Source organism: Cryphonectria parasitica, assembly GCF_011745365.1.
Source record: "Cryphonectria parasitica EP155 unplaced genomic scaffold M406scaffold_5, whole genome shotgun sequence".
Classification (NCBI taxonomy): domain Eukaryota; kingdom Fungi; phylum Ascomycota; class Sordariomycetes; order Diaporthales; family Cryphonectriaceae; genus Cryphonectria; species Cryphonectria parasitica.
In genome coordinates, this window is record NW_024468913.1 from 354,740 (window position 1) to 382,216 (window position 27,477).

The 27,477-nt window shown below is 51.9% G+C and overlaps 8 protein-coding genes across 8 annotated transcripts; 3 read left to right on the forward strand and 5 right to left on the reverse strand.

Annotated features, from left to right (window-relative positions):
* Positions 1-3,134: 3,134 nt before the first annotated feature.
* On the reverse strand, positions 3,135-3,945 carry M406DRAFT_330510 (uncharacterized protein; the record flags this gene model as incomplete). Its single annotated transcript, XM_040920530.1, has 4 exons — positions 3,135-3,212; positions 3,271-3,354; positions 3,425-3,517; positions 3,604-3,945. The coding sequence occupies 4 exons, from the start codon at positions 3,943-3,945 to the stop codon at positions 3,135-3,137; spliced, it is 597 nt and encodes a 198-aa protein (XP_040775119.1).
* Positions 3,946-5,330: 1,385 nt separating this feature from the next.
* Positions 5,331-7,712, forward strand: M406DRAFT_260089 (MFS general substrate transporter; the record flags this gene model as incomplete). The annotated part of the gene is made up of 8 exons (XM_040917339.1): positions 5,331-5,483; positions 5,559-5,584; positions 5,648-5,747; positions 5,825-6,108; positions 6,205-6,536; positions 6,650-6,950; positions 7,032-7,181; positions 7,292-7,712. The coding sequence occupies 8 exons, from the start codon at positions 5,331-5,333 to the stop codon at positions 7,710-7,712; spliced, it is 1,767 nt and encodes a 588-aa protein (XP_040775120.1).
* A 220-nt stretch (positions 7,713-7,932) lies between these two features.
* M406DRAFT_339842 (putative 1-aminocyclopropane-1-carboxylate deaminase) lies at positions 7,933-9,147 on the reverse strand (the record flags this gene model as incomplete). Its single annotated transcript, XM_040921490.1, has 3 exons — positions 7,933-8,126; positions 8,209-8,831; positions 8,915-9,147. The coding sequence occupies 3 exons, from the start codon at positions 9,145-9,147 to the stop codon at positions 7,933-7,935; spliced, it is 1,050 nt and encodes a 349-aa protein (XP_040775121.1).
* Positions 9,148-9,867: 720 nt separating this feature from the next.
* On the reverse strand, positions 9,868-11,750 carry M406DRAFT_339843 (alpha/beta-hydrolase; the record flags this gene model as incomplete). The annotated part of the gene is made up of 3 exons (XM_040921491.1): positions 9,868-10,890; positions 11,001-11,552; positions 11,736-11,750. 3 exons carry the CDS (start codon positions 11,748-11,750, stop codon positions 9,868-9,870), a joined length of 1,590 nt encoding a protein of 529 aa, XP_040775122.1.
* Positions 11,751-12,802: 1,052 nt separating this feature from the next.
* On the forward strand, positions 12,803-14,543 carry M406DRAFT_259533 (MFS general substrate transporter; the record flags this gene model as incomplete). The annotated part of the gene is made up of 3 exons (XM_040917301.1): positions 12,803-13,386; positions 13,455-14,216; positions 14,297-14,543. The coding sequence occupies 3 exons, from the start codon at positions 12,803-12,805 to the stop codon at positions 14,541-14,543; spliced, it is 1,593 nt and encodes a 530-aa protein (XP_040775123.1).
* Positions 14,544-14,887: 344 nt separating this feature from the next.
* On the reverse strand, positions 14,888-18,769 carry M406DRAFT_339845 (P-loop containing nucleoside triphosphate hydrolase protein; the record flags this gene model as incomplete). Its single annotated transcript, XM_040921492.1, has 5 exons — positions 14,888-14,989; positions 15,035-15,784; positions 15,863-16,012; positions 16,136-16,306; positions 16,472-18,769. 5 exons carry the CDS (start codon positions 18,767-18,769, stop codon positions 14,888-14,890), a joined length of 3,471 nt encoding a protein of 1,156 aa, XP_040775124.1.
* Positions 18,770-21,562: 2,793 nt separating this feature from the next.
* Positions 21,563-25,078, reverse strand: M406DRAFT_277649 (uncharacterized protein; the record flags this gene model as incomplete). Its single annotated transcript, XM_040918324.1, has 9 exons — positions 24,961-25,078; positions 24,844-24,915; positions 24,713-24,786; positions 24,583-24,645; positions 24,161-24,523; positions 23,116-24,078; positions 22,421-22,997; positions 21,894-22,276; positions 21,563-21,820 (listed from the first exon to the last, which is right to left on the reverse strand). Coding segments are annotated over exons 3-9 (2,658 nt in total), but the record flags the coding sequence as incomplete, so codon positions are not given.
* An 814-nt stretch (positions 25,079-25,892) lies between these two features.
* Positions 25,893-27,036, forward strand: M406DRAFT_346445 (uncharacterized protein; the record flags this gene model as incomplete). Its single annotated transcript, XM_040922190.1, has 2 exons — positions 25,893-25,913; positions 26,038-27,036. The coding sequence occupies 2 exons, from the start codon at positions 25,893-25,895 to the stop codon at positions 26,983-26,985; spliced, it is 969 nt and encodes a 322-aa protein (XP_040775126.1). The 3' UTR covers positions 26,986-27,036.
* Positions 27,037-27,477: the final 441 nt, after the last annotated feature.

Here is a 27,477-nt window from a genome sequence, read left to right on the forward strand (position 1 = left end):
TGATGCGCCAGTGACGAGCCGCATAACGCACACTGCAGCCCTATTGCTCCTGTGGTGGTGGGCAGCGGCCGTAGCCGGGGGAGGGGCAAGGGAAAAGAGAAAAGAGAAAAGCGGACACCCAGAGGAGTGGGGATATGGATGGATGGGATTGGTTCTAGTTTGAGGACAAGCAAGAAGAAGAGGAGAGCCAGGGAAAGTCAAAAGGGTGGGCGACATCGTTCCTGGAGGATGCCACACCCTGTCGATTCCATTGGCCATACAGACGCGTCCACGCTGGCAGGGCCCCCCCTCTGCACCCCCCCTGGTACATACGTCTGTTGCTCCATTACGGTACATCTGCTATAGTACTTGCTTATGGTGCATTACTATGTACATGGCACATTACCATTAGTGCTATCGAGGTTGAGTACTACGAACGGAAAGTGAGACCACTCTTCCTTGTACTGTAGGATTCAGAGTTGATGGCTTGCCGGAGGCCGAATTAGGATGGGAGGGGGGGGAGGAATGCGATCTGGACCGGATCCCTCGTGATGCAGTGGAGATGGAGAGAAACGGAACAAAAGATAGGGAAAATAAAGAAGAAAGCATAGCAAGGTGGAGGAGGAGGAGAGGCGAAGTTAAAAGAATGGACGCGGAGTTCGTTCCGGCCACTGGTTCTGGGCCCACACTGCGAGGACCCTCCTTTTAGAATTTCAAGTCACAGTACATAGTTACCGTCACATGTGCACACACACACACATATACACACCCTGGGATCCAACGGACCGCGTCTGGTCTCTTGAAAGCCCTGCAGCGAGCCGTCTTGTTGTGGAAACATGCCCGCTGCAGCCTGAATGGAAAAGCGTCTCGCTAAAGCAATGGCTGTCGTGCTCATACCGCGTAATCATACGAGTGAGGAACCCTGCCGACCCATCTCGGCAAAGGAGGAGAGAGTCACGCTCGGCATCAAGGAAAACAGAGTGGGGTTCAGCTCTCGGGACGTGCACTCGTTCAGCTAGCCATAAACTTTCTCCTCTTCGTAAACTGAGCCTATTATTCGACTGCACCATAGTAGCTTGGAAAGACGTACTGTAGTACGTACTGCTCATTGATGCACATCTGTGCTAATGCGAATCAAAGGCTTTGGCTGGCCGGCCATTCTCTGCCCGCGACTTGTTCTTCTTGATGACATGTAACACTCACTCACAGCCCACTCCTCTCGCCTCTCTTTTTAAGTTTACGGATCAGCTCTCGCCGGCTAACCAGCCCACACCCGTCGGGTCAGCTCCCGACTCGGCCCCTTCTCGATCTCGGGTTGCTAATCGCCACGCCCGCCACCTTGTCCATGTCCTTTTCCATCATCCCAAACTCCCCCAACCCCCTTCTTCACCTTCAAGCTCACCAACAAAGCATTCAGCAGTCAGGCGGCGAGGGGGGTGCTGATGGGGTTTATGTTGCGAGCGTAGAGGGCCTCGACTAGTGGTTGGAGCGGATGTCATCAATCCTGCTATTCCCTCTCTTTCTCTCAGTCTTTCTTGCTTTCTCCGATTTCTTTCTTCTCCTTTGACTACCAGATACGACTTGATAGCAATGAAATTTTGTCGGCGTGGGTGATAGCACTGACACCGCTCACCTCGCTCATCCCCACGGGGAAGGGTCATGGTCAGGTCCACATCGTAGATGGCGGTGCCCGGCAGAATCCTAGGATCGCTACGGGTCGAGTTCACACCGTCTGATGTCTTGCCTAGGATGGGCGTCATCTCACTGCCAGCATATGTAGTTGGTATGCAGATATGAGGCAGGCCTGTTCGAGACCAGAGAGAAAGCAATCAGCTCGCAGGCCACACACACACACACACACACACACACACACACAACCCCCCTGCTCCCGCTCCCGGCTCCTTCATGCCCTCCCTCCTCTCTCAGTCTGCCTGCCTCTCGTTTCTAGGGTTGCCACCCAACACACTCACACGTTCTCATGCTTATGGCCTTACTTAGGCCAGTAGTGCTTCCCACCCCAAGAGAGACAACAAAGTATGCGTCCTACAGCCTCATGCACTCGAGGTCCTAGTCTGTGACATCTGTAGCGCGTGCATGGTGGCCTAGCTGAGCACGCCCGCCGCTTTGCCGTCAAGGATCTTCCCCAGTTCTTCTGCCTGTTTAGACTGTACTGTGGTTGAGAGGAACAGCGGTTTCGCCTGTTTCTGGCGTTTTAGCTCGGCGTGCAGTTTCTTCACGGTGTCACGGCCGAACAAGACACGAGCTGGGGCCACGTTGGATACGAACTCGTTCAACATTGACACCATGTGTTGGTGAAACGTAGATGGGGCATTTAACGGATGACTGAGAAGTGGCTGATGTGTGTTCCAAATGAGCCGTTGGTGTCGAAGTTGAAGCATGCATGCTCTGCTCGCGTTTAAATAAAGTCAACGTCTATCATTCTATCATTCGATGTTGAGTGTCCAGGCCAAGCAACATCTCCAACTCTTACACCTGACCCACACCCAGACAGTAAAAGCATTGATCACCTCTTCAATAAGTATAGTAGTTGATATTTCACGGTACTTGACGTTGGGCTGCCGGTTAGCCCCCCGTTGGCCATGCTCAACAACCTCGGAGTTTGTGCAACGTGAGGCAATCCTACGGTCAGCCTCGGAAGATCAGCAATTGCGTAGAATGGTCATGTATTTGACATGTGGTGTTGATAACAAGTCAATCTAACCCTACCCTCGAGTCCTAGTCTTCAACAACCTACAACAAGAGTCCTAAGCAGCCAAAAATGCCTTTGACTCAGGCATGCAGGCACTGGCCTTGAACAGAGGAAACTTGGGAAGTAATTACCTTTAAAAACACTCCCAACTGGAAAGAATTATTCGAATCAAATCATACCACTTTTCAACTTTTCAAATGTAGATATTTCCTAATAAGAAAGATGCAACATCCTTTCTACACCCAGAACTGAGTCTAGTCCTTCATCCTGCGGACCAAGATAGAACCCCTCGACGCCAATAGCAAAATGTATGGAGCCCGAACCAACGACCATTTCTTCTTTATCACGAACCTTGGGTTGTTATCTCTCGGTTAGAATCCTAGTCCGTCACCATTGAGAATGCAAGAGATTGCATCCCTCCAAAAATACCAGGCCCAGAAAACAACTAACGTCGCCCGTAGCCTTCGTTCCGGAGTTTGTTAAACCGGTCGTAACAACCTCGCTCTGTCCGGTCAATCTGTTTCTGGCTCAGGGTCAGCCGAGGACATGGATCATTGAGTTTCAAAACAGAGGACACTTACTGCGATGTCGTCAAACTCCATGCCCTTTCGTCGCAGTTTCCAGAGAATTGCCTCCTCCTCAGGACCCCAAGGCTTGCCACGTTTCTGTCCAAAATCTTGGTTAGATGAAGAGAACAACTAGGAACCGCCATGCAACAGCGTATTGCCTTCTTACCTTTGACCAAGGCCTGTCCTGTCGACGTCGGACGGCATTGGGCTTCGCCATAGGGGCCACATAGATCTCAACAGGGTCCGAGTCGTAGTGAGTCTGCCCTCCCAGGTGTGATCAGTAACTATTACCATGCCCTGAAAATAGTTCATCACCACAGCTACCAGCGAGAGGCAAAGGCCTACCTGGAACGGTGACTCCGGCGGATCATAGAACGGGAGAATGCACAGCGACAGGCAGTTCTGGTACCTGTCGCGAAGAAACTGCCTGGCATGGTCCCGCGCGGCCTGCACCTCGGCTTCCTCCTCGGCCAGCGACATGCCGCTGCGCACGTTGACGCAGCCAGGGGTGAGGCACTCAAAGTCCGGGTTGTCGACCTCGCGCTGTGTCATGAGACGTGTCGTGGTCCCGCAGACGGTATCGGATGTACAGTGGCCTGCGCAGACGTCCTCAGCGTAGATGATCTCCTCGCCGAGGCCGCTGGGCTCCTCGCAGGCTGGACAGAGGGGTATAATCTGGAAGCACATGATTTGGGTGGGAAAAATATCTTTTTACCACGGTGTGAAGCGGGCTGAGTATTGGTCTGGGCGCCGCAGCCTGATGGTGTTAGGCCTTGTATAAGATGGGCAAAAGAGGTAGAGCAGGCCGTAGGATGCCTGAGACCAGGTTACAACAGCACATTTAAAGTCATCTGGCGGTTCCTTTCCTATGCGTGCCACTGTCTATCTTCAGAATGGCGATGATATCCTTCTGAAATTAAACACTGTGCCAAATGTTTGCCATCATTCATGCTCTATGCTATCCTTTGATGGTGCTCAAAGCATACATGCCTAGGTAGGTGTTCATAAAAGAATGTTGCATCTTTCAGTATAGTCTCCGAATCAATCTAGTTAAATAACAATGAAGAACAACCTTCCAAGGCTGCCCTTTCTCCTTGCAATGCACCTACTTCTTCAATGTCAAATGGATTTCCTTCCTGGGGACAAATCATCAGTAGTGACAAGAAACAAAATCGCCCTCTCATCTCTCTTTAACAGTATTATGCCAATCTCTTTAGAGTTGCAAGGCTGGTCCACTACCACAACTCAAAGTCAACACGACTAGACAAAGGCCTTCTAGCATTGATGCTGGGAATACCTTGTTCGCAGTGTATATGCCCTTTACAAGTCACAAACTTTGTCAACCCCCATCATTGCGTGGGTGGGCATGCCAGATTCCCATGACAAGCCATTTACTGATTGACAGCCGGATACGAAAGCGCAGACCATCAAAGCCAGAAAGCCACAAAACAGACGAATGGCCCTTGTTCATCAAGCTTGTGACCTGAAAGAGTCTGGAAAAATATCTTCATCGACACTAGAGTGGTTGGAGAAGAAGCGGGCGTTGTTCAACTGAAGCCTAAGGGCTCACGTTGTCCCGAACCTATTCCGTCCAATGGCATGGCAAAACCACCTAATTCATCCCAAGGCGCCCATGTGATCTTCCCCTCCATACCTGCGGCGTAACTTTGCGGAGTGATCACGGTTTGGAGTATCCATACCCATGCTTTTAACCGACCCCAACACTGGCCATACACGTATACTGCCGTCTCCACTCAGACCTCTTCGGGTCTAAGTCCTTTTATTTTAGCGGTCTACAGTACAGACCGAGGAGACCCCCGCATTCGTTAGTAGGCTTGGTAGTCCTTTAGCATCTATCTATCACAAAACTGAGGTTGCTATGGTGTGTATGTTGGGTATATCTCGGTGGGGATCTGCTCGGTGACATTGCATATGGGGTCGCTTGGGTATCTCACCGTAACGGCCACCGTACCTTGGCTATCGTGTCTCAACGTCTCTTGTATTGTTTTTTCTTCACCGAGACATCTGATCTAGTACTGTCCGTGGGCTCGTTTGTCTGATAGTAGGCAATCATGGAATCGATTGAGAAGAACACTGAAGCACCCTCGGTGACGAGGATAGAGACGCAAAACCGTTCACCAGATGCCGACAAGAAAGATGTTGTTCCCATTGAGGAGGAAGCGGTGCTGGACGCGCAGCATATCAACCTCAGCTGGAGGTCGTGGGTACGTTACAATTGCTACTTCTGCAGAATCAATGTCACCAAACGAGAGGAACTTGCTGACAGAAATGTACGATAGCTTGTGGTTTTTGTAACATGTTTTGCGTACGTTTTCATCGCCTTCTAGAATTGGTGCCTAGATATGGCCTCCATACTGACACGCTCCAGAATTATGGCGCAGGTGTTTGTCGTCGTTGCGGCAGGATCAGTAATTGCTTTCATCGTTCGCGATCTGGGTGATTCTTCTATCTCTGGTTGGGTGATTCAGGTTCGTTGCGTTCCTTGTCCTCGTCCAAATGACAAATCGATGGCTACCTGATATTAACGGAAACCTGCTCTCTCCAGGGACCACTCCTGATGCAGAGTGTCCTGTCCCCGATTGTCGGTCGCCTCTCTGATGTTCTTGACCGCAAGTATATCGCGGCCGTCCCGCCCCTCATCGCTTGTGTCGGGGCCATCATCTCGGCCAAGGCCACCTCGATGAGCATGCTTATCGGCGGTGGCATCCTCATCGGCACAACACTTGCCACCATCTCCATCGTGCAGGCGATCCCCTCAGAGATCTTGCCACTCAAATATCGGGCTCTGGCGAACGGCTTTGCGTTTATGGGTGGCGCTATTGGCGGAGTGTCAGTTTTCAATCCTTCCTCCCCTAGAGACATTGCCACATCCTCGACCTGAAGAGCGCTCCACAGCTAATGAGTGACTGGATGATCGGATTACAGTATTGGAAGTCTTGGTGCTGGTGCTGTGACCGACCTCAACGAGCAAGGCTGGCGATACATCTTCTGGATGCAGGCAGCCTTCCACGGGGCCACCTCTCTTGGCCTGTTTCTTTTCTACTGGCCGCCCAGGCAACAACGATTACACCCGGAGATGCGCATCAGAGACTATATCTGGGCTTGTGATCCCGTGGGTTCTGCGCTGTTTGTCTGCAGTGCCACTCTTCTCCTCCTTGCTCTAGACTGGGCTGGCGGCTCGTATGCATTTTCCGATCCTCATGTTGCCGTTCCTCTGGCCTTGGGTCTTGGATTGTTGTTTGTATTTGCAGGCTATGGTAAGTTCATCTCCTTTCTTTCGTCTCTAGGTTTTCGAATCCACCGCCCCCCCCCCCCCCTTCTCATCCCTTCTCGAATACAAGAAGAACCTGACTAATACTTGTTTTAATAGAGTGGCGAGGGCGGTCCGATGGTCTCCTGGCCCATGTTTTCTTCCGCAACAACGCAAATTTTGCACTTTCTACATTTGCCTTCGCCGTGGAAGGCTGGATCTTCTACAGCGCCGTCAACTCGGTCGTCCCACAGATCATTCTCAATCTGGGTTTCCAGACCAACTCGTGGCTCATCTCGATCCGGCAGCTGAGTTACACCCTCCTCACCATGTTTGCCTCGATTCCGATCACCTGGTATGCGACGGCATACAAGGACATGAAATCACCGTTGATAGTCACATTTACTATATTTTTGGTTGTGTAAGCTATCTGACTATGCATTTCCTCGACGGCCCCGACCTGGAATGGATCGCAAGCTTATACTTTCGTCTTTCTACTTAGATCCATCTGTTACGCCTGCATTCAACCGTCATGGAATAAAGCCCAGATAGGCTTCAGTGTGCTCGCGGGTATTGGACAGTCCGGGCCTCTTACTCTGCTCGTCGCCTGTGTTCAGTTCACAGCACCTCACGCTTACCTGTCGACAGCCACGTGCGTATCTTTGTTTCGCTCTTCTTTCTATTCCTTCTCACCTTTCCCCTCCTTCCCTCTGGGCCTTTAATCATCAAGAGAGGACTATATTAATGTTTAGCTGTCAACAGAGGTATGGCCTTCTCTGCTCGAGCTATCGGAGGCGCCTTCGGTTCTGCCGTCCTGGACGCAATTATCAACGGCCGTCTGGCCACGCACTACGCCTCCGCCGTAGGCAAAGCAGCAGTCCAAGCCGGACTCCCCGAAGCCAGCGTTCCCGACCTCCTGACTGCTCTTGCGTCAGGCGTGCTTACGGGAGTGGAGGGTGCCACGTCGGCGGTCTGGGCGGCGGCTGTGGATGAGAGCAGGTGGCAGTATGCGAAGGCTTATCAGCTGGCGTGGGCCAGCGTGATTCCGTTTGTCGTACTGGCGCTGGTGGCTGTGATATTCCTGAGAGGGGTTAAGGAGCTTATGACAGAGAAGGTTGAGGCGACGGTTGAGCATGTTGACCAGCAAGGTTTGGAAGGCTCTGGGAAACAAGACTTGCCGTAGGACTGTCAATACTTGTCTTGTTTTCTTTTAACAAGACGGTTCTGTACTGTACCAGGATGAAGCGACGTTTCTTTTTCTTCTCTCTTTTTCCTACTTTTCCTTTCCACCTTCCCCCTTCAGGAACCAACCTTCATATACACATGATACATGCTTGTGTGTTGTATTCTTTTTTTCTTTTGATCTGCCTAATTACATATACACCTCTTCATAGTGCAAACTATCATGGAATAGTGGAATAGGCGTTCAGAGCAAGCTGGCCACCAAGATGCGCATACAAGACGTTTCCGCCCTCAAGAATCTCTCCCTTCTTAATGATGTCCATCATACCAGCCAGACTCTTGCCCTCATACACCGGATCCGTGATGAACGCCTCTGTGCTGGCGCCAAACTTGATAGCCTCGATTGTTTGTTCGTCTGTCAGAATGCCATTGTCAGTCAGCAGCCACTCCAACAACAGCCATAGCAAACAAAGAAAATACAAGTGCTTCAAACGAACCTGGTATGCCATATGTTCCAGCATGGTATCTGTCATCGAGGAGCACATCACTCTCAGTGATGTCGTCCTCACTCAGACCAATCTTGGCAGCAGTAAACTTGGCGATCCTCAGAACCTGATCGAACGTCTGCTTCACCTTGGCGCTGGCATCAATGCCAATAATCTTCCTCGGCTTCGACCCGCTCTTCTTCTGCGCCAGCTTAAACCCAGCAATCATGCCCGCAAACGTCGACCCCGTCACAGCGCACACAACAATGTGGTCAAAGAACACCCCCAGCTCCTTCTCCTGGGCCTCGACCTCGAACGCCCAGCGCGCGAAGCCGAGCCCGCCGAGTGGGTGGTCCGACGCGCCCGCGGGGATGTAGTAAGGCTTACGGCCGGCGCCCTCGAGCTCCTCGGTCAGGCGGGCGAGGGTCGTCTTGTGCTCGATGCCAAAGGTCGAAGGGTCGAGGCGCGTGTCGCCGCCCATGAGCCGGGAGAGCTGCAGGTTGCCGACTTTTTCGTAGCCTGGGTCGGTCCATTCTACCCAGTGCTCTTGTACCGTGGCCGCCTTGAGGCCGGACGCGACGGCTACTGCTGTTACGGCGCGGGTGTGGTTGGACTGTACGCCACCGATGGAGACACTTTGGTTTTGTGGTCGTCGTCAGTGAGGGACCACCATATGATTTTTTAGGTGTCCGCATGCCAGGACGCAATGAGCACTTACAGTGTGTCGCAGCCAGTCTCGAGAGCTTCTGGCACGAGATACTCCAGCTTGCGAACCTTGTTGCCGCCAAAGGCCAGGCCAGAGTTCACATCCTCGCGCTTGGCGTATACATTGACCTTTCCGCCCAGGGCCTTGGAGATCTTGGGGAGCGGCTGGATGGGTGAGGGACCAAAGGTCAGTGTTGCCCGAGGGATAGAGGCAAAAGGCTCAGGAAGGGGAACCTCAATGGCCATTATTGTTATTGTTGTTCTTAGTTTGGTGGTTATGCTTGTTGATTCCTCGTGGACTGATGATCACTCAAGCAGGCAAGACTTTCAATGCAAGGTTTGTCTACTTTTCAGTAAGAGGAACACAATGAACACTTTCTCGCTCTTGGTATATAATTCACAAATTACGTAGTGCCTACGGACTCTAAATGTGTTCGTCGTTCATCCGGCATCGGCATGGGTAGCATCGGCGTGCAAACTGGCCGTGGAGACAAAAAAAAAAAGGGCAACAGACAAAGGCCGGCATAAGAAGAGCCCCAAGCCGACGCCGGGAACGTTGGTGGGAATTTAGTATACTAGCTACAGGCCAAGCCGAACCCCACGTAAAACCAAGCCCTTTTACTCACTATCTTGACAGAATGACCCGACATTTTCGTCGAACCATTGAAAGAGCCGCAATATCCCGTATAATTCCTAGCATGCCTATCGCAAGAAAAGGAGGGGGGATGTGTGAGGGGCCAAACAAACAGAATCACAAACGACCCAGTCCCGAGACCGGCTATTGCAAAGCAAGACCAAAGAAAAAAAGAGAATCCCCACCCTTATCGTTTGACTCGTGTTGAAGGTTCTGGGAATGATCATGGGAGCAACAGTACTATGATGTACTGACTCAGTGTCTATTGTGGGCGCGGTATCATGTATGGTTGGAGTATCCATTTATTCTGCTTGACAACTATTATTATGTACTTATTGCTGTGACAAATCGGTCTTACTCCACCAGAACTCGCTCTCTTTTCTGCCCCACGAGTCCTCCGCGCAGGTCGCTGCCTTGCCCAGATCGCCTCCTATCAGCTCCTTATTGCCCAGGCCAAACACCAATGCCTTGGGCGCCTCCTTGTGATATCTATGCCAGACTGGCTTAGAAATTGTATCATCACCACTTCCGGCATTGGGGTCTCCCTTGGTGATAAAGTTGGTCACATACGAGTTGATCGTCCGTGCCAATTGTGCCTGGTTCTCCGAGATGCCCATGACTTTGGGATCACACACCTCATATCGCATGTTGTCTCCATGCTGCGCTCCGTTTAGGACGGTCGAGATGGCTGCCCACTGGTACAGAAAGACGGGTACATCGTCAGCCGCCCACTCAGCCGTCTGTCTCACAGGAGCGACATAGGCATAATGCCCGTAGGCCGCCTCGATGCGCTTATACTGTGCCCCTACGCCATCCCTCTCCTCCTTGTATGGGGAGTCTGGCACGGTGGCAGGGTCCGGATAGAGGGCGTCGATGGTCTGCAGGTCCTCCTCCGATAGCAGCGGGAGCAGCGTGCGAAAGAAATCCACAAACTCGTGGGACTGGCTCATCGCTTTATCCACGTACAGAGAGCCCTCGTTCCTCTGGAAGCCCGTCATAATGGGAACCTTGTGCCATTTACCCTGGCGCCACGTGTCAAGGGGCGGGCACGGGATCACCTCGCCGTCAATGACGGGCTGGAATGCCCATTGTAGGCTGGGATTGTACTTGTCGAAAACGGAGATCTGAGCGTCCTGGACCACCTCGCTGGGCAGGGATCTGAGGAACGAGAAGATCTCGTCCTCGGGCAGGTCGGCAGGGACGCCTACTGCAGATAAAAAGTCCTTGAACTGTGTCTCATGAACGGGGGCGTCATAAGGACGGACTGCCCTCGACGTTGACGCCCCAGACTCTATAATGACCCGGTTGAACAGAGGCTTCACACCCTCCTTGAAGTGCATGAGATGATGTCCAATCTAATATTCCGTCCAAATTTTGAATCAGCATATCTTTGCTAAAGGGTGAGCTTATACAGGAGAATGAATGAATAGGAATTGAGATCGAAGAAAAGAAACATAGAACATACCGAGTGCGCACCAGCAGAGAGACCAAACAGTGTCACATTGTCTGGATCACCGCCAAATGCCTTGATGTTCTCCTGAACCCACTCAAACAGCAGAGCCTGGTCTTTTAACCCCAGATTGAGTACACCCTCTTTGGCGCTCAGCCCGCTCGGCAGAAAACCCAGCGCGCCAATTCGGTAATTGAATGAGACAGCCACAAACGGCTCCTCTGACCAGGCCACCATGGAGCTTGTGTTGTGCTGGCAGGATGTTCCGCGGTTGAAGGCGCCGCCGTGTACGTACAGGGCGACAGGCAGCAATTTGTCATCGCCAGAGGAGACACTACCGGCCTGACGAAAGACGTTGACCGTGAGGCAGTCCTCACTGTAGACCAGCTTGGGCCCGCCTGGGATCAGCTGCTTGCCTGGCGCGGCCGGGCCAAACTTGGACGCGTCGGTGACGCTATCTGGAGAGGGCGGTAATAGCTGGGTTGGCCGGAACCGTCTGTCTCCCACAGGAGGGATGGCATAAGGAATGCCGAGGAATGCTTCCACGCTTCGAGGGCGAAGAGGTTCCTTGGGTAGCGAGATGCCAATGACCTTGCCGTGTTGAGGCAGCACCACAATGGGGCGACTAGAGTCCACTTGCAACACCATGATTGATCTCTGTTCTCTTTGAAGGGTGATGAAAACTGTGTGTCTGTGTATACGTCAGTGCGTGCTCGTTCGTTCGTCCTGATGAGAAGAGTGAATACATACTATGTGGGCTTCCATTAATGTTCATACACCCAGAAAGAGTCCATCGCAGTATTACTAAGAACGTGTGTATGCAATTCCGTGCCAGAGTGTCGTGCGAGGTCGGACATGGGCCCGGGAACCACAGCCGGCACTTAGACAAGACAACCGTGGACCGGGTAGAGGAACCGGAGTGTTGGATCCACTGCTCCATTCCTCCTCCTCACTCATTCGTTCGAAATAAAGACGTAGATAAACAGCCCTGAAACCCATGCACGCCATCCTACCACCTCGTATGTTTTCGCTCATAAATCTATTTCCTATACAAATAAGTTATGGGACACATTAACACAAAAACTACCATTGATCCTATGTTATAAATCAGTTTTCTCTCCCGGCGAGAGTGCCACTGAATATCACGGCCATGGGCATGGTTGAGCCTATACACAACAATTGGCATATTGCCAATAGATTGTTACGACTCAACAACACACCATTACCTCGAGACCCAGACAAGACACTCGGCATCCCAACAGGAGGCCTGCTTCTTCATTGCACATCGAATCATAAGCAGGGTACCCAACAAAAAAAGGAAAGCAGAAATAAGGCCCGAGAAGCACAAATACTTCTACTACCTTGAGTCGGTTATCGCACAAGCAGCGTGTAACCTCACAATGCCCCCGCCCCCCTCGTCCCTGGATCCATAAGCTTGTTGCCGATCGGTATCCTCCCGTAGCTGCTTTCTCTACTAGCCGATCGGAACCGCTGCCACTAACCCTTAAGTCTTGTTGATTGATTCTTATATCAATAACTGTTGGAGTGCTTGGCAGATAAACAATCAGCTTGGTCAAAGACCCACGCCTGATTCAAGGCGGCAACACTACATTGATAACACGCTTGGTCATCTTGATAGTAATCTCTGGCTCCACAGGCAGTTCTACTCCTATAGTACGCAGTAATAACCATTGTAGTATAATGAGAAGGCCATATCTCCTGCTGCTGCTGCTGCTGTGAGGGGTTTCGTGTTGTTGTTGTTGCTATCTTGCAGTTCAAGACCAAAACATCTCAACACCAACAAAAGCAGTAGCAGCATGGCCTCGCAGGACGCGGATCTCAAGCTGGAGCAGCTTCCCGCCGACAAGAAGACTATTGCCGACGACGATGTCTCCATCTCCCGAGTCAAGTCCGTCACGGCCGGCGAGATTGTCAATTTAGACGCCGGCGAGGTGTTTCTCCGAGAGCATAACTTCCACGATGACTACCTGGCTGAGCTCCTGGCCGACGCGAGCCTCAACAAGCGCCTGGTCCGCAAGATCGATCTCGTCATCCTGCCGCTGCTGGCCGGCACCTATGTCCTCCAGTACATCGACAAGCAGGCCATGTCCTACGCGGCCGTCTTCGATCTTCTGACCGGCACCGGCATCTCCTTGGATCAGTATGGCTGGTTCACGTCCATCTTCTACTTCGCCTATCTCTTTGCAGAATACCCTTGGATGTGGCTTGTGCAAAAGACCCTCATGGCCAAGATCGTAGGGTGCTGCGTCATGGTCTGGGGCGCGATCCTTATGATCACCGCCGCGTGTTCCAACTTTGGTGGGCTTGCCGCCTGCCGTTTCTTCTTGGGAATTTTTGAGGCACCTATCACGACTTGCTTTATGCTGATCGTGGCCATGTGGTAAGTCGGGGTTGTGGTGGGCAACCAAACTTCTGAGGCTTGTCACCCCAGCTGATTCGACTATATAGGTATACTCGACAAGAACAACCATTCCGTGCGGGAGTCTTCTACTGTTGCAACGGCGTGGGCTCTATGATCGGCGGTATCCTCACCTACGGCATCGGGCAACTTTCCAGCTTCCCCGTCTGGAAGGCCATCTTCCTCCTCTGCGGCGGAATCACTGTCTGCTGGGGTGCCCTTCTGTTTTTCTTCCTTCCAGACAGCATTCTATCGGCTAAGCGGTTCTCACTCGAAGAGAAGGCGCTGCTGATCGCCCGTGGCCGTCTGGCCCACACCGGTATCCTCAACAAGACCATCAAATGGACCCAGGTCCGCGAGGCTCTGACAGATCCTCAAGTCTGGCTTTTGTTCCTTTTCGTTCTGCTGAATGAAGTCGTGAATGGCGGGTACGCATCCTTTGGGAAATTGATCATCAAAGGGTTGGTAAACGGAAGTCTCAAGACCACCGCGTTGGGCATCCCACAGGGTGCGTTCCAGGTGGTGTGGATTTTGTCCGGCACCTACGTCGCCTCGCGCTTCAAGAACGCACGGACGATCGTCATGGCCACCTATAACGTTCCTACAATCATTGGTACCTCCCTGATGGGCTGGCTGGCCCGGACGGACTATGATAACAAGATCGGGGTGCTTCTCGGGTACTACATCTGTGGCTCGTACGTGGCTTCACTGGTGCTTGCCCTGCAGATGCCTGCGACGAATCTGGGTGGATATACCAAGCGTACGACCGGCTCGGCTCTTGTCTTTCTTGCCTACTGCGCTGGCAACATTATGTGAGTGATGTTCCATGCAAGACCCACCCTGTTACCACAATTTTCTACAGTACTGACCGTGGTCCTCGTTTCATTCTTAGTGGGCCGCATGCCTTCCTCGAGCAAGAGTCACCGACATATCCCACCGGTTGCAAAGTGATTCTGGCTTGTGCCGTGGCACAGGTCTGTGCCGCGATGGCTATTCGGGCACTGCTAAGCCGGAGAAACAAGAAGAGGGACGAGGCCGCGGCGGCGGCGTTGGCAGCTGGAGAGGTACAAGATCCCTCGTCCTATGACGCGGCAGACATGACGGACTTTGAGAATCCTTGCTTCAGATACGTTCTGTAGTATGTTGTGTTGGGGGGTTGTATGTTATTGAGAGCTGCAGGGTAGAAATCGAGCTCATGGCCTGCTAATGGAAGCCAAACCGAATAAACAAAGTCTTGAGGCCTATGTTTCTAACTCTGTATAGATCTGAAGACTTTATATGAGTTGGTTGTGAAATTCTTCGTTGGTCCAGAAGATCACAGGAAATAGCATGTGTTTACATCCGACGAGAATACCGAGCCTCATGCCGCTAAGTATCAAGTAATATGCAGAAATCAAGTGAAAATGTAGAGATACATCCATTATCTACAAAACAACCCAAGAACGCCATTTCTATTGGCTAATGGTGATCGAAAAACTTTTGATCACAGTGTAAGTGGCCCCCCAACCCTCCTCCCATCCATGTCCAACTCAACGCCATCCGCCCCCATCTTAGCAGACAAAACTGCCATGCCAGCACCACTCTCCTGCTCAATCCCTTCATCCCCACCAGCCCCAGCCCCCTGCGATACCAGATGCTCGCTGTGCGTGATGACAACAATATATGCGACCCTCGCATCCGCCATATAGTCACACCACCTGACCACAGCCGCCTGCCCTGCAGCATCGAGGCTGTCAAACACCTCATCGACGAGCATGTAGTGGGCACGGTGCGGAGACCGCGTGTGGCCGACGTGCAGCAGCGCAAAGAAGAGGGCGAGGTCGATACGCTTGCGCTCGCCGCCGCTTCGCTTGCCGTAGGACAGGCGGTTGTCGACAGAGAGGGAGCTGTCGAGGGCGACTGCTCCAGCAGCGTTGTTCTGGTTCTGCCCAGCACCCTCCTTTTCAGTCTCGTGATTGTCCTCGTCATCGCCGACGAAGAGAGAGCGCAGCATTCCCGTTGTCAGTGCAGTGGCATGCCGGCTATTCTCGAATAGGATCGTGAGGATATGCGTGATGGCGGTGTTGAGTTCTTTCAGGGATTTCTCCAAAATGAATTCCCTGAAAGTGTAGAACGACGTGGTGGCTGAAGAGGATGACGATGACGAGGAAACGCGCCGGGCCTTTTGCGCGAGCGCTGAGGCCCAAAAGTCGAGGAGCTCGCGGTCTGCGGCCAGGCTTGCCCGTTCCTTTGCGAGGGTGGCGCATTCTGTCTTGAGGTTCTCCCTTGCTGCTGTCTCCGTGTCGATGACCTCTTCAATCATGGCTAGTTTTTCACAGCTGGCCCGCGTGGCGGCCTGGAGTTCTCCGAGCCGGGCCTGCTTGGCTGCGTGAAGTTTTCTCTGGCCCTGTAGGTCCGCTAATGTCCTAAGGGCTGCATTCAGCTGTGCGGAATATGCCTTGGCCTTGTCTGCAGAGACCTTCTCGAGGCTATCCCGTACGTCCTGTTCCGACATATCCCTCTCAGTAGCTATCTTTTGTGTGATATGCTGCTCTGCCCCAAGGTCTTCAAGACGGGATAGTTGCCTTCGCTGCTCTGCGATTCTCTCGCCGACGTCTTCCAAAGATACCTTGTGGGCATACAGCACTTCTTGTTTCCTTCTGGCCCTTGAATCTTCCTCTTCCTGCGCGTGCGCACCACCAGTCAAATGGCCAAGCACAGCCAAGACTCGTTGCAAGAATATTGACGATACTTTCGCAGAGCACGCCGCAATACGTTGCCACAGCATCCGAGGCGACCAACGTGGTAGAGAGGATGATTGTAAGCCGGCGTCTATGGACTGAAAAATGTGATGCATCCGTGAGAGATACGTCAGTACCCAGCGGAGCATCGCACCGGTGTGTTTTTCTGGTCTCTCGGAATCCTGTGTATCTACCACAGGCTTGTTCGAGAACAGCGACGAGTACTTGTCCTCTAGGTCTGCAATATGCTGATGCACAGCAAGCCGCCTGCTCTGAACTGCCGACGTGGCTTCGTCAAAGGCACCTCGAATATCTGCAAGCTTAGTGTAGTGCAGGAGAGTCTCCACCTGTTGTTCTGTGGTCGACATCTGCTCGTCCAGCCGCTTAGACTGAACTGAAGCATCGTCATCGCCCTTGGTGCCGAGTCCGATCGTTTCCTCGACGTCTTTGAGGGCCTCCTGCCTCTCCTGGTCGATGTGCGCGAGCTCTGTTTGTAGTTTGTCCTTCGTCTGGACCAGCTGCATGATGCGCCCCTGCACGTGGTCCATCGTCTGCTCCAGTCCAGCCACTCTAGACGCCAGGTGAGCCTCATCCTCCCCCATCCTGCGCAAAAGGCGCCTGGTAGTGGTACCGCAGCGGTCTAGAATTTCCAGCCCGAGTACGGACATGATCAGGTCTCTGCGCTGTGAGGGTGTTGAGCTCAGGAAGCTCGTGGCACTCTCATGGCCCAGCACGATAGTCCTAACAAATGTGGTGTAGTTGATGCCCAGCAACTCGTCGATGGCCGCCTGCGTGCTCCGGACATCCGACTTCTCGAACTCGGGCAGCACTTTTCCGTCCCGCTCGACGATGATCCTGTTGCCGTATTCCTTGTGCTTGCGGAACCTGGTGATGGCGTAGCCGTTGTCAAAGACCATGCGCACGCTGCAGTCTTTTTTGACCTTGTCGTTGACCACATCGCCGGCACCGATTCCGGCGCGCAGGCATTTTCCAAACTGGCACCAAACGATGGCCTCGACGAGGGTGCTCTTTCCAGAGCCGTTCTCGCCCACGAGGAATGTGACGCCTCGTTTGACGTCTGTACCGAAGTCGAGGTGGATTGTGGATTGTACTCCGAGGAAATTTGTGATGCTTAGCGAGCGAGGTTGGGCATTGAAGACAGTTGGAGAGCGGAAGGTCGGACTTGGTGACGATGGCCTCACTCGAGCGGCGGTGGCTGGGTCAGTTACATCCACATTTCGAGGTGGGGTTATGTCCTTATAATCAAGAGCCTGGGGCTCGCCACCTCCAAGTGTCTGGCTCTCCTCTTCGGCTTGTTCGCTAGCTGCAGCCTCTAATAGTCTTTGGCCTATCTGGACGAGCAACTCTCGAGACTTCTCAAGCGATTGGTCCAGATCGAGGGCATCCACATATCTTGTCAGTTGCTCGCGAAGATCAAGCTGCTCCGGCTGAGGCGGCTCATGAGCCTGTAATGCCTGACCAAACGTGTCTATCGAGGTTCGTTCGTTGGCTTGATCCATATCGTTCTCCAACGCAAGGTTTGGCTTTTGAATCGAGGCATCACTGGCAGGCGTTGACGCACCCAGCCCATGTGCCACGACCGTGCCCTGAAATCGGGGCGCGATCGGACTCCAGCTTCTGATGCCGCGAGCCCCGAGAGTGATAAGCTTGTCTCTCGCAGCGGCATACTTGAATCGTGTGAGATCACCTAACAACATGACGTGTCTGCTACGGATCAGCTCCGGGTCAGCCTCACCACCCAGAACCTCCTCCACGCCGACAGTCACGTATCCTACGGCATGAGGATTCACAATGAGCTCATGATCCAGTGTCTGAGGGTCCAGCAGGACGACGCCCCGCTGCTCATCCCACAGATCCGCCCAGGTCAACTGCAGCGGCGATCCCACGTATGTAACGCTCCCACGCAGGCGGGCTGCCTCCTCCACGACCTCGTCTGACCGCCCACCACGGGAGTTGAATGCCGACCACGGCTGCTGCAAGATGGACTGGTGCGAGTGGAAATGTCCTGTGAACGTCCTGGCCAGGCGAGAGAAGTAGCCTGGCCCTATCAGCCCGTGGTACGCAACAGACCCAGTCCTACGACTGGTGGCATCCGAGCTGGGCCTGACGACATGGCGCTGGGTGATGGCTCTGTGAACAGCCAGATGGGCAAAAGCAACTGTCTCGGCAGCGTCCTCGTCACGCAAGGCGGCGACAGCGTCAGTCAGCTCTGACTGGTCTTCGCGAAATGGGAGCGTCAAGACGCGGCGGCCATCCCACACGTGCTGACCGACATCCCAATGCAGCTGCACCGCAGGCGCGGCCAGGCGCAGCGCGTCGAGGGCGGTGGTGGCGCGCAGATTGTCGCGGCGGTAGGCTAGGTCATGGTTGCCCAGCACAACGTGCACGTGGGGCACCTGTGCTTCGTGCACGAGCGAGCCCAGGAAGCGATAACAGGCCGAGAGGACGTGTGTGGGCTGGCTGGTGCGGGTGGTGAGCAGGTCGCCACAGACCACAACGCGGTGAACACGGCGCTGAGCTGCCACAGACGCGATCCACTCTGCAGTCTTGGTGATGCGATCTAGGTCCTGGTGCTTGAAGTGGATGTCGGCCAAGAGCAGCCATTTGAGACCGACTGAGCGCATGGTCTTGCCTTGGTGTGGTGAGGTTGAGTGTCGACCCGCTCTGGAGCAGAGCGTTGCCGTTTTGGTAGAAGGCTTAGTCCAGCATTGCGACGAGACAGGAGAGACAAGATCCTATCACCAGTAATCAGAAGAAGGTTGTCTAATAATGCTTGAGTGGGTTGTCGTTTGGGTTCTGCTTGTAAAGATAGCTTGTGCAAGATATTGCAGAATTTGCTATGCTGTGTTTTCTCAGGGATGAATGAACCAGCGCGGCTTGCCGTCTGCGATGACGTCCGTGATTCGCTGCTGAGTGCAGCACTCTTGAAAGGTTCTCTGTCTCAGCCCAAGAAAGGTCAAACGTCTTTCTTTGAGAGATTGAAGTAGGACAATTTGGAACCTCCTTTCTAGGAAATTGTAAAAGTGCTCTTCTCTTTGAAGTGGCGAACGATTTCGTAGCGGGTAGTGGCATAAGCTGTCACGCATGATTACGTGGGTTTCTAGTTCAAAGCACATTGCTGTAAAACGACCTTGACTTGGTAATGTTTTGTTTGAAGTTTGCCAAAATGTGGTCAAAAACATTCCTGCTTAAGGCGAAACTAATAAATATGAAATGATCTGCCCGTGTCACCAGTCTGTACGAATTTCATCATACCAAGTACTCATGTATGCAATTGTCCTAGGCGCTCCAGTTGCTGAGGTGCCACCCCACTGCTAAGGTTGCTGTTGATAGCAACACACATCCTCAATATCTCCGACGATCTATATCAGCACATATGTTCTTTCCAGGTTGTGCAATCACCAGAATCTCATTCCTAAAGGCATGCTTGACGGTAGGCGGGGCTCTGTAGTTCTTGGCACACTTTGGCCAGGCCGTTCAAACAACCTGACGGTCGCAAATCACCTTGAAACTCGTCCACTGGTGCTCGAACTCCAACATTAATTACACATCGCTCTACTACACCATTTGTCTCTTGGTTTCCTCTTCTTGCTGATCCACTTCCTAACCTTACTCCTCCTACTCCTACTCCTCCTCTTCTTCTTCCTCCTCCTCTCCCTCTTCTTGGTCTTCGTCTTCTTGCTCCACTTCTTCTTGTCCTTCCTCTTCCTCTTCCTCTCCTTCTTCTTCATGATTTTCTTCTTCTTCCGCCTCTTGCTCTATCTCTTCTTCTTCCTCTTGCTCTTTCTCTTCTTCTTTCTCTTCGACACTACCTTCTGGTATTCCGTCTTCACCAATCACGCTGGTCGGCGTCAGATAGCCAGTCAGCTCTGGTTCACGACCATCGACCACTTCATCACCTGCTGGCGCCTTAATCTCCGCGTCCCGCCCGTTCGGCACAAGGTTTCCATCACGGTCTCGTCCGGAAGCAGTCGTTGTGATGTCGCCGTGTTCAGAGCCTTCCTCCGAGCCGGCGCTTTCGGAGTCGGATTCTGACGCAGCCTCCTCATCTTCTTTTGCCTTTGCTTCTGCGGCCTCCCTCTCCATGGCTTCTTTTCGCCCCGCCTTCTCGCTCATGACCACATGTTGGATGCGTTCGTCCCCTTCCTCCACCGCCTTCTGCAGGCCTCGGAGGATGAAATCAGCTCTTGCAAGAACCAGGTTGACACAATCGTCATTCCCGTTCTCGGCAGCCATCTGCAGCGCTGTCTTGCCACTCTGAGAGACCTTCAAGAGATCCGCACCTCTCTCGAGTAGAAGCCTCACACAATCTGCATCGCCGACAGACAACGACATCAGCAAAGCAGTATCCCCATCTCCATCGGCAAAGTCAATTGTTGCACCACGGTCAATGAGCAAGGCCATTCGGTCGGCGGGTAGGTAGAATGCAGCTGCTACCAGAGGTGTCGAGTTGAGCGGTCCGCCGATCACATCGAGCTCCAAATCAGGCGCTCCCAACAGTTCGTCAAGAACCTTAGTACTGTCGAAGTATATGGCACTAAAGATTGGTCTCGTATAATCTCCGCCACCAAGATTTGGATTGGCACCGCTCTGGAGTAAATGCTTGGTGACCTCCGAATGGCCAGAGTCGCAGGCAGCTTGCAAGGCTGTACGGGACTCATGGCGCTCGTTGACTTCATTGACATCAGCCCCTGCAGAGAGAAGCATCTTGACCACTTCGAGGTGGCCCTGTGAAGAAGCCTGCTGGAGTGCATAGCCGTCAAGAGAGTTCACATCGGCGCCAGCTTTGAGCAGCAGCGATGTTATGCGAACGGTTCCATCATTGGCGGATGCGGTCAGGGCGTTACCGAATCTGTGTCGAGTCAGTATCATGATGAAATGAAGGAGTGTAGCAAAGTGACTTACTCATCTCCAATTGCATTCGGGTTGGATCCAAGCCTGAGCAGAAACTCAACTGTTGACTCCTTCTCTTTGTCTGTTGCTTCGTACAGACACTTATCCAGAACATCTTGAGGAATCCCGCCATCACTATTATCCCAGCAGGCTTGTAGGACTTCGATCAAGGTCTCTGTGCCAGTCGCAGCACGCGTGAAGAGATCCGTGCAGCCGAGCCCATGCGCTGGATGGTGTCTCAGGATCAAGAGGCAGACTTCCCAGTTTGCCTGCTCAGTGGCGTTCTCCAGACTGTCTTGATATGCAACATGTTCATGCTCGAAAGTTAGAAGCTTTCGCAAGACCTCCAAGTTCCCCGCGGCTGACGCCCAGATCATGGCCTTGTCAAATTCCTGTGAAGTCAACTTGCTCTCGGTTGCGTCGAGAATTGCGCAGAACATTTTCAAGTCCGAGTGGTAGGCCGACATCGCCAGAGGCGCAACCTCTACTTCATCCCAGGCGTAGTTAATTCTCACCCCATGCTGGAGCAGGAGATTGACCGCATCCGTGTTTCCGGAGAGAATGGCGGCATTCAGGATAGGGCCCGTCTGATCATCAATCGCGTTGATATTGGCCTTCCAGTCCGTGATAAGCTTACTCATCACTGCTGTCTGGCCGTTATAAGCCGCCATCGCCAGGGGACCTGCGTTCCGGCCAGAGTGTCCCATGTCGTCAACGGGTGACCCTGCGATGAGTAATTCTTCAACGATTTCAATGTTCCCGTAGAAAGCGGCAAGATGAAGCTATGAAATGGTTAATTAATCAAAAAGGAAGACCTAGATGGCCAAAGACTTGAGAAAGCCACAATTAGCTTACTGGCTTATTGAAAAGAGAGTCATATTCATGAACTCCCTTCTCATATCCCTCTTTCAGAAGCGCCGTCACCAGGTGTGGGAAGCCGATGGCCGCAGCAACGTGCAACGCCTTCCACGTCGAAAAGTCGAAGCTGCTCAAGGATTTGGTCAGGTCCTCATATTCCTGGATCCAGCGCAGCCGTACTGCTGATTCAGCGGCCCAGAATAATTTGTTCCGACTGATAATCTCGGCAATATCCAGTGAGGCATCACTCGCATGGTGAAGCCAGTACCTGGTTGCGTAGTCCAGAGCAATATGGGGTCCACACTCTTTGACATCAGCTGGCGCAGCCGACTCATCACCTTCTAGAGTGGCGTCTGCGTCTTGAATCGTCTTAAACTCGTCTTTATCATCAGACTCATCATTGGCCGAGTCAGAGTCCACGATAGGCGTGGACTTCGGGTGTAGTCCTGGGGCATTGTCATTGGTTTGCTTCTCTTCGATTTCCTCGTCTGTTTCTGGATTTGTTGGCTCCGGTTCCTGCACACTCTTTCCTATCGCATCCATGATGTGCGAGAAACATCGAAGAGACATCTTTCCGTGCTGCCACTTGATCCACTCGTCACCAATATCGAGCAATTGTCGTGAATGCTCCAGGAGGTGCTTTTTGACGTCCACGTTGACAAAGCCAATGAAAGTATCGTCCCCAGAAACACGGGTAGTGACCAAGGGCTGGCACTTGTTGATTAGCTTCTGAAGATCGGCTTTGCATTCTTCGTCGTGTATTGAGAGACCTGCTAGAACCAGCAGTTCGTTCTCTCGAGGATCTTCGTAAGTGAGTACGAGTGCACGAAGGAGTTCTCTGATGTTTTCCATATCTTCATCGTCTCGCTTCAGAATCGAGAACCAAGCATCGTCCAAAAGAGACTCGAAGTTCTGAGGCACATGTTCAAGTATTCGTTGCACCTTGATTTCGCTCGACTCAGCAGGTAACGCAGCAAGCTGGACGACAGCAACGTCAATCCATTTGGTGTGGTCTGCCCGGTTGCCAATGACACTCCCAGTGAGGTATGTCATGGCCATAGTGTACCCTTTTTTCTTCTGCAAATCTTCGGCCTTCGTCCACTAGAACAACTCTTGGTTAGAACTCTACAGAGTATACGTATTTGTATTTTTGAACACCGGACGATGCTTGCAACATTGACTGGAAAGGGGAAATTTTTGTATAGAACGAGATACTTACTGCATATTTCTGTAGCTCTCGTTGCTGCTTATTGCCGTACTTCGGATCATCAAGGTCGATAGCACGAATCTTCGAACCCAATGCATCTTGCATGACCTTGTAACTTCGGCTGGTGATGAGCCACTTCGTCCAGACTTTTCTGTGATTGCCGGAAGACGTGCGTTCAATGTCCTCCTGAATGAAATTGTACAGCTTCGTTGTCGAGGGAGACTGCTGGTCAAGCTCGTGCAGGTTGTTGATGACGAAGTATATTGTGTCGATGGTTCCCTCGGACAGGATCTCCTCCAAGCTTTGCCACAGATTTTCGATGCTGAGGTTCGCTTTATTCCGCACTCTCTGATCGAGCTTTTTCTCCAGGAACTGGGTGGCATATGTGGCTAGAACTTCCTGCTGTTGACACAACTGTCGCACGAGGCTCTTGACGACGTCTTCGGCCGTGTGATAATCAGGCGTGTTGTCACAGAAGAAGTAGGCGAGCAAGTGAGGTGACTGATCTCCGCGCTCTTCGACCTTCCGAATGTGCTCTTTGACCGCACCGATGATGGCCGCAGCAGCACTGCTCTTTCCCTTGCCTTCGGGTCCATGAATCCACAAGTAGTTGTTATCTCGACTCGCGCTCGTCAGCCAGTCAACATATTCAGGCTCCCCATCTCTGATGATCCAGGATTCGGACGTCATTTTCTGCCGGAGAACCCTGAGTTTTTGTTGAGGCTCCGCCCCTTCCAAAACTTCAAGGATTCGCCTGTAACTCGTAGGATCGATAGCTAGCTGGCGTGTATCGTTGAAACGTGCTTTTGCTACACGCAACGCAGCGTTCACAATATCTCGAAGGGGGGCTTTCACAAGCTGGTATTCTGGATCCTTGTCCGACTCAAAACGCACGAGATCTCGGTGCGCTCGGGGAATGCCAGTCTGGTCCATGCCGGGCAGTGTAGCTGACTCTCTCGAGACAAAACGGCGGTACTCCTGGTCAATTATCAGATTTTTTTCCTTTTCATCAATTTCTTTTTCTTTTTTCCTTACTTTTGGAGGCCTGCCAACATACCGTTAGACTGAGTTTTCCGAGCGAAGAGGGAGGAAACTCTTGGCTTGCAAGCTTTGCAATGAGTTGCTCCCAGTGTGTGTCCTTCTGTTCCCAGAAGCAATGCACTCGGACTTTCTGTCCAAGTTTGTTCACAGAGCGAACAAAATCATCTTTCAACTCCTTGAGTTGCTCGTTCCCGGGCTGCAAAAGGGTAATCAGCTGGGAGTTAATTGCTCTTCCAAGTCTCTCGTTGATAGTCGCCCATTCTTTGGCAATGTCGGCAACTGGAGCCCCATTGAAGGGCGTGCCGAAGAAAAGGCAGCCCGAGATAGCTTCATACATGTCAGGGTACTTTTGGCCTTGGGTTTCAGCAGTTATCAATGCCTTCAAATCGGCGTCAGCATCAGATTACCAGGATATTTCGTCTCAGGATGAAAAACTACCTTGGCTACCACGAGACCTCCCATGCTGTGGCCGAGAAACACCAATGGGCGACGTGAATGCTTCTACCGAATGTCCCAGATTAATTAACGTCTGCTTAACCAAAGTCTTTGAAAACACACAGATACTCACCTCCCTCTTCGCCTTCAGTTGGTCAAGAAGTATCGTGACGATATTTGTCATATATTGTTCGATTTGGTATGCACCTGGCCAATGTTCATACTCAGCTATTCACTAGTGGGGTCTATGTGGTGTTGACTCACCTTGATATGCCGAAGCATAGTTATATAGGAGCACGCGAGCAGTTGGACAGTCTTTGGCTAAGCCACCAATGTCTCTGATATCCTTTGACAAGCCGCTTGTGTCTTTGCCATCTGTACTCTTCTTCTCGGTGATCCAGTTGAATTTACTGGGCGGTTTATCCCATTGCCAACTCTTGACCGCGTTTGCACCTAGACCAGGCACGGCCACAATGCTGCAATAGCTTGTCAATGACCTGACAGTAGTTCGAGAGGTAGATTTTATCCCGAGAGAGGTTCTGGAACTTACTCTACCGTAGCATTTACAGGGTCATTGTATACGTCCAGAGACTCATGGATCTCTGCGGGGGGTTTCTTCGAGGAAGTCGCCATCATGTTCACGACCACCTCTGAGTGAAGTTGTGTAATCCAGCAACTTGTGGTCAACAGAGCAGAACAAGACAGGATTTGCGAATATATCTAGTTGAAATAAGTGAACAGGCTATGAGAATGCGGCTGAGTGCAGTTCTTTCCCCCTTCAACAAGCATGCAGCTGATCAAAACCTAGAGGCATTTGATGGGTTTCATGTAGATCGACCAATCTCTGTGTCCGCAGCTGCTGCTGTTCAGGCTGGGCTTCTTACTGACCTGGCAAATGGTTCATTCTATGACAGCAAACTCTCTTTGGATTACAAAAAACTTACTTTAGCGCTTACGTGTGTCTTACTTGCATGAGTATTTCCTCCCTTATTTACTAATCTCTTCAGCCTTCGGATGCGGCTGATAATAGCGTAATGCGTCTCCTTGTCTATAGCTGCCTGCTTGAGCCTAGCTCCTTATTAATCTGATAAATAATATACCCTCAACTCGCACCGTGGGCACTCGCGTCATAGGTTTTGCGGGAATAACAATTGGCATCACCCACCATCTTTTCTCACACTTGTGGCAAGACAACGTGTATTATAGTAGAGCCTCGATCGGTTCAAAGCTCTGCAGCGTGCAGCGAGACAAGATAATGGAAACGAGAATAAGGTTGCAGACTCGTCTGACTCATTGTAACCATTGGCACTGCAATGCAAGGAATTCCAGAAAAAGTCTGTGTAACAAGCCTTGGTCAATTAATTTCCAGAAACACCGAAGCTGACCATTACCTAGGCTGCCCCCTTCTTCTCCAACATCCTGTATATTTCGGAACCAGTTGACTCGCAGCTCGAAAAGGTTGTCCACAATGGCGACATCTTGGATGACTTCCCCGCATCCTACCGCGTCGAGGACGTCGAGTTGCGGATAGCACGCTCCGAAGATCTGTTCTTCAATCAAGAGCTAGACTTGAAGCGACTCCATCGTGTGATACGATGGTTGTGGCTATGCGGTCAGACTATGCCTCCTCGGCCTTTACATGCTCAACTACTCCTGGGCCGCAGAGTTGTCATCACAGAACGCTTGGACTTGCATCTCATTTGGGGAAATGACCGCATGTTTCTCAAGCCTCTGCCGCGATGGCTCCTTCACCAGCAATTCTGGGAACAACACCGCGACGATACTATTCGACTCCAAGCATTGAGTCACGGCTCTCTTCGGACATTGAGAAGCTCTGCTCTTGGGTTTCTGCTGTCTTATATCGCATTGATCCAACATGAGAGCGACTTCTTTATCGCCAAGGATGCTCACATCATCCCAGATGAGTTGACATGGAAGAAGTGGAAAGTTCTCGTGCGCGAGATACTGCAAGTTCCGAGTGAGCAACTTCGGCTTCAAGTAGCAGACCGCTTCATCTACGGGGAGCTACGCTTGCGCCGCCTCAATCTTGTATACCGGTGCCTCGGCCTTTCGTTTTACGGGTATTTTTCGCGCTGGAATTCATATTCAAACTTTGTTCGAGACAATATGGATTTAGTGGTTGCGGGAACAGTCTATCTTGCTCTCATACTGAGTGCTATGCAAGTGGGCTTATCAACGACAACATTGGAGGGCAGCAAAGCTTTTCAAGCTGCGTCGTATGGTGCGACGGTCCTTGCGATATTAGGACCGCTGGGAGCCGTGACACTCATTCTGGTCATTGCTGTAGTGGATTTCCTACAAAACTGGGCTTGGAACAGGCGGAACGAAAAGAAAACGGAGATCAGATTAGGAAGGACCTGGAAAATCAGGCACGTCAGTGAATAGAAGACAAAGAGCATTATACGTAGGAGAATTATACCATCGACTTTCGGCCTCATATGTGATGGCAGCTGGAGGTCAAACCGCGACAAGAACTTCACGAGACAGAGTTTTCCCCGATGAATAAGTAATTTGACAAGGTCAGAATTCTAATTGAGGATATGTACACCCCGAAAATGCTAGTCGCACCGTCATGAGCTGCCTGGGATTGGCAAACCCCGTTAGGTAGAAATAGATACAAGAATGGCCCTTTTGCAGAGAACCGCTGCTTTTTTCGTCCAGGCTCGGAGGTTTATACTCGGATGCCTTTTCTTTCTTTGCGTGCTTGCTTGTGTGCCGCGGCTTGTCGTTTCCCCTTTCCTAGGGACAATATAGAGTGTCCTTTAGAAGATGCCGCTGAAGCCCTGACCAGTAGGCTGGGCACCGCTCTTGGTGAAGGTCTGGAAGCCGCTTCTGTGTGCGAGTTAGCTGGCTTGCTACTTAAGAAGACACCTGGTC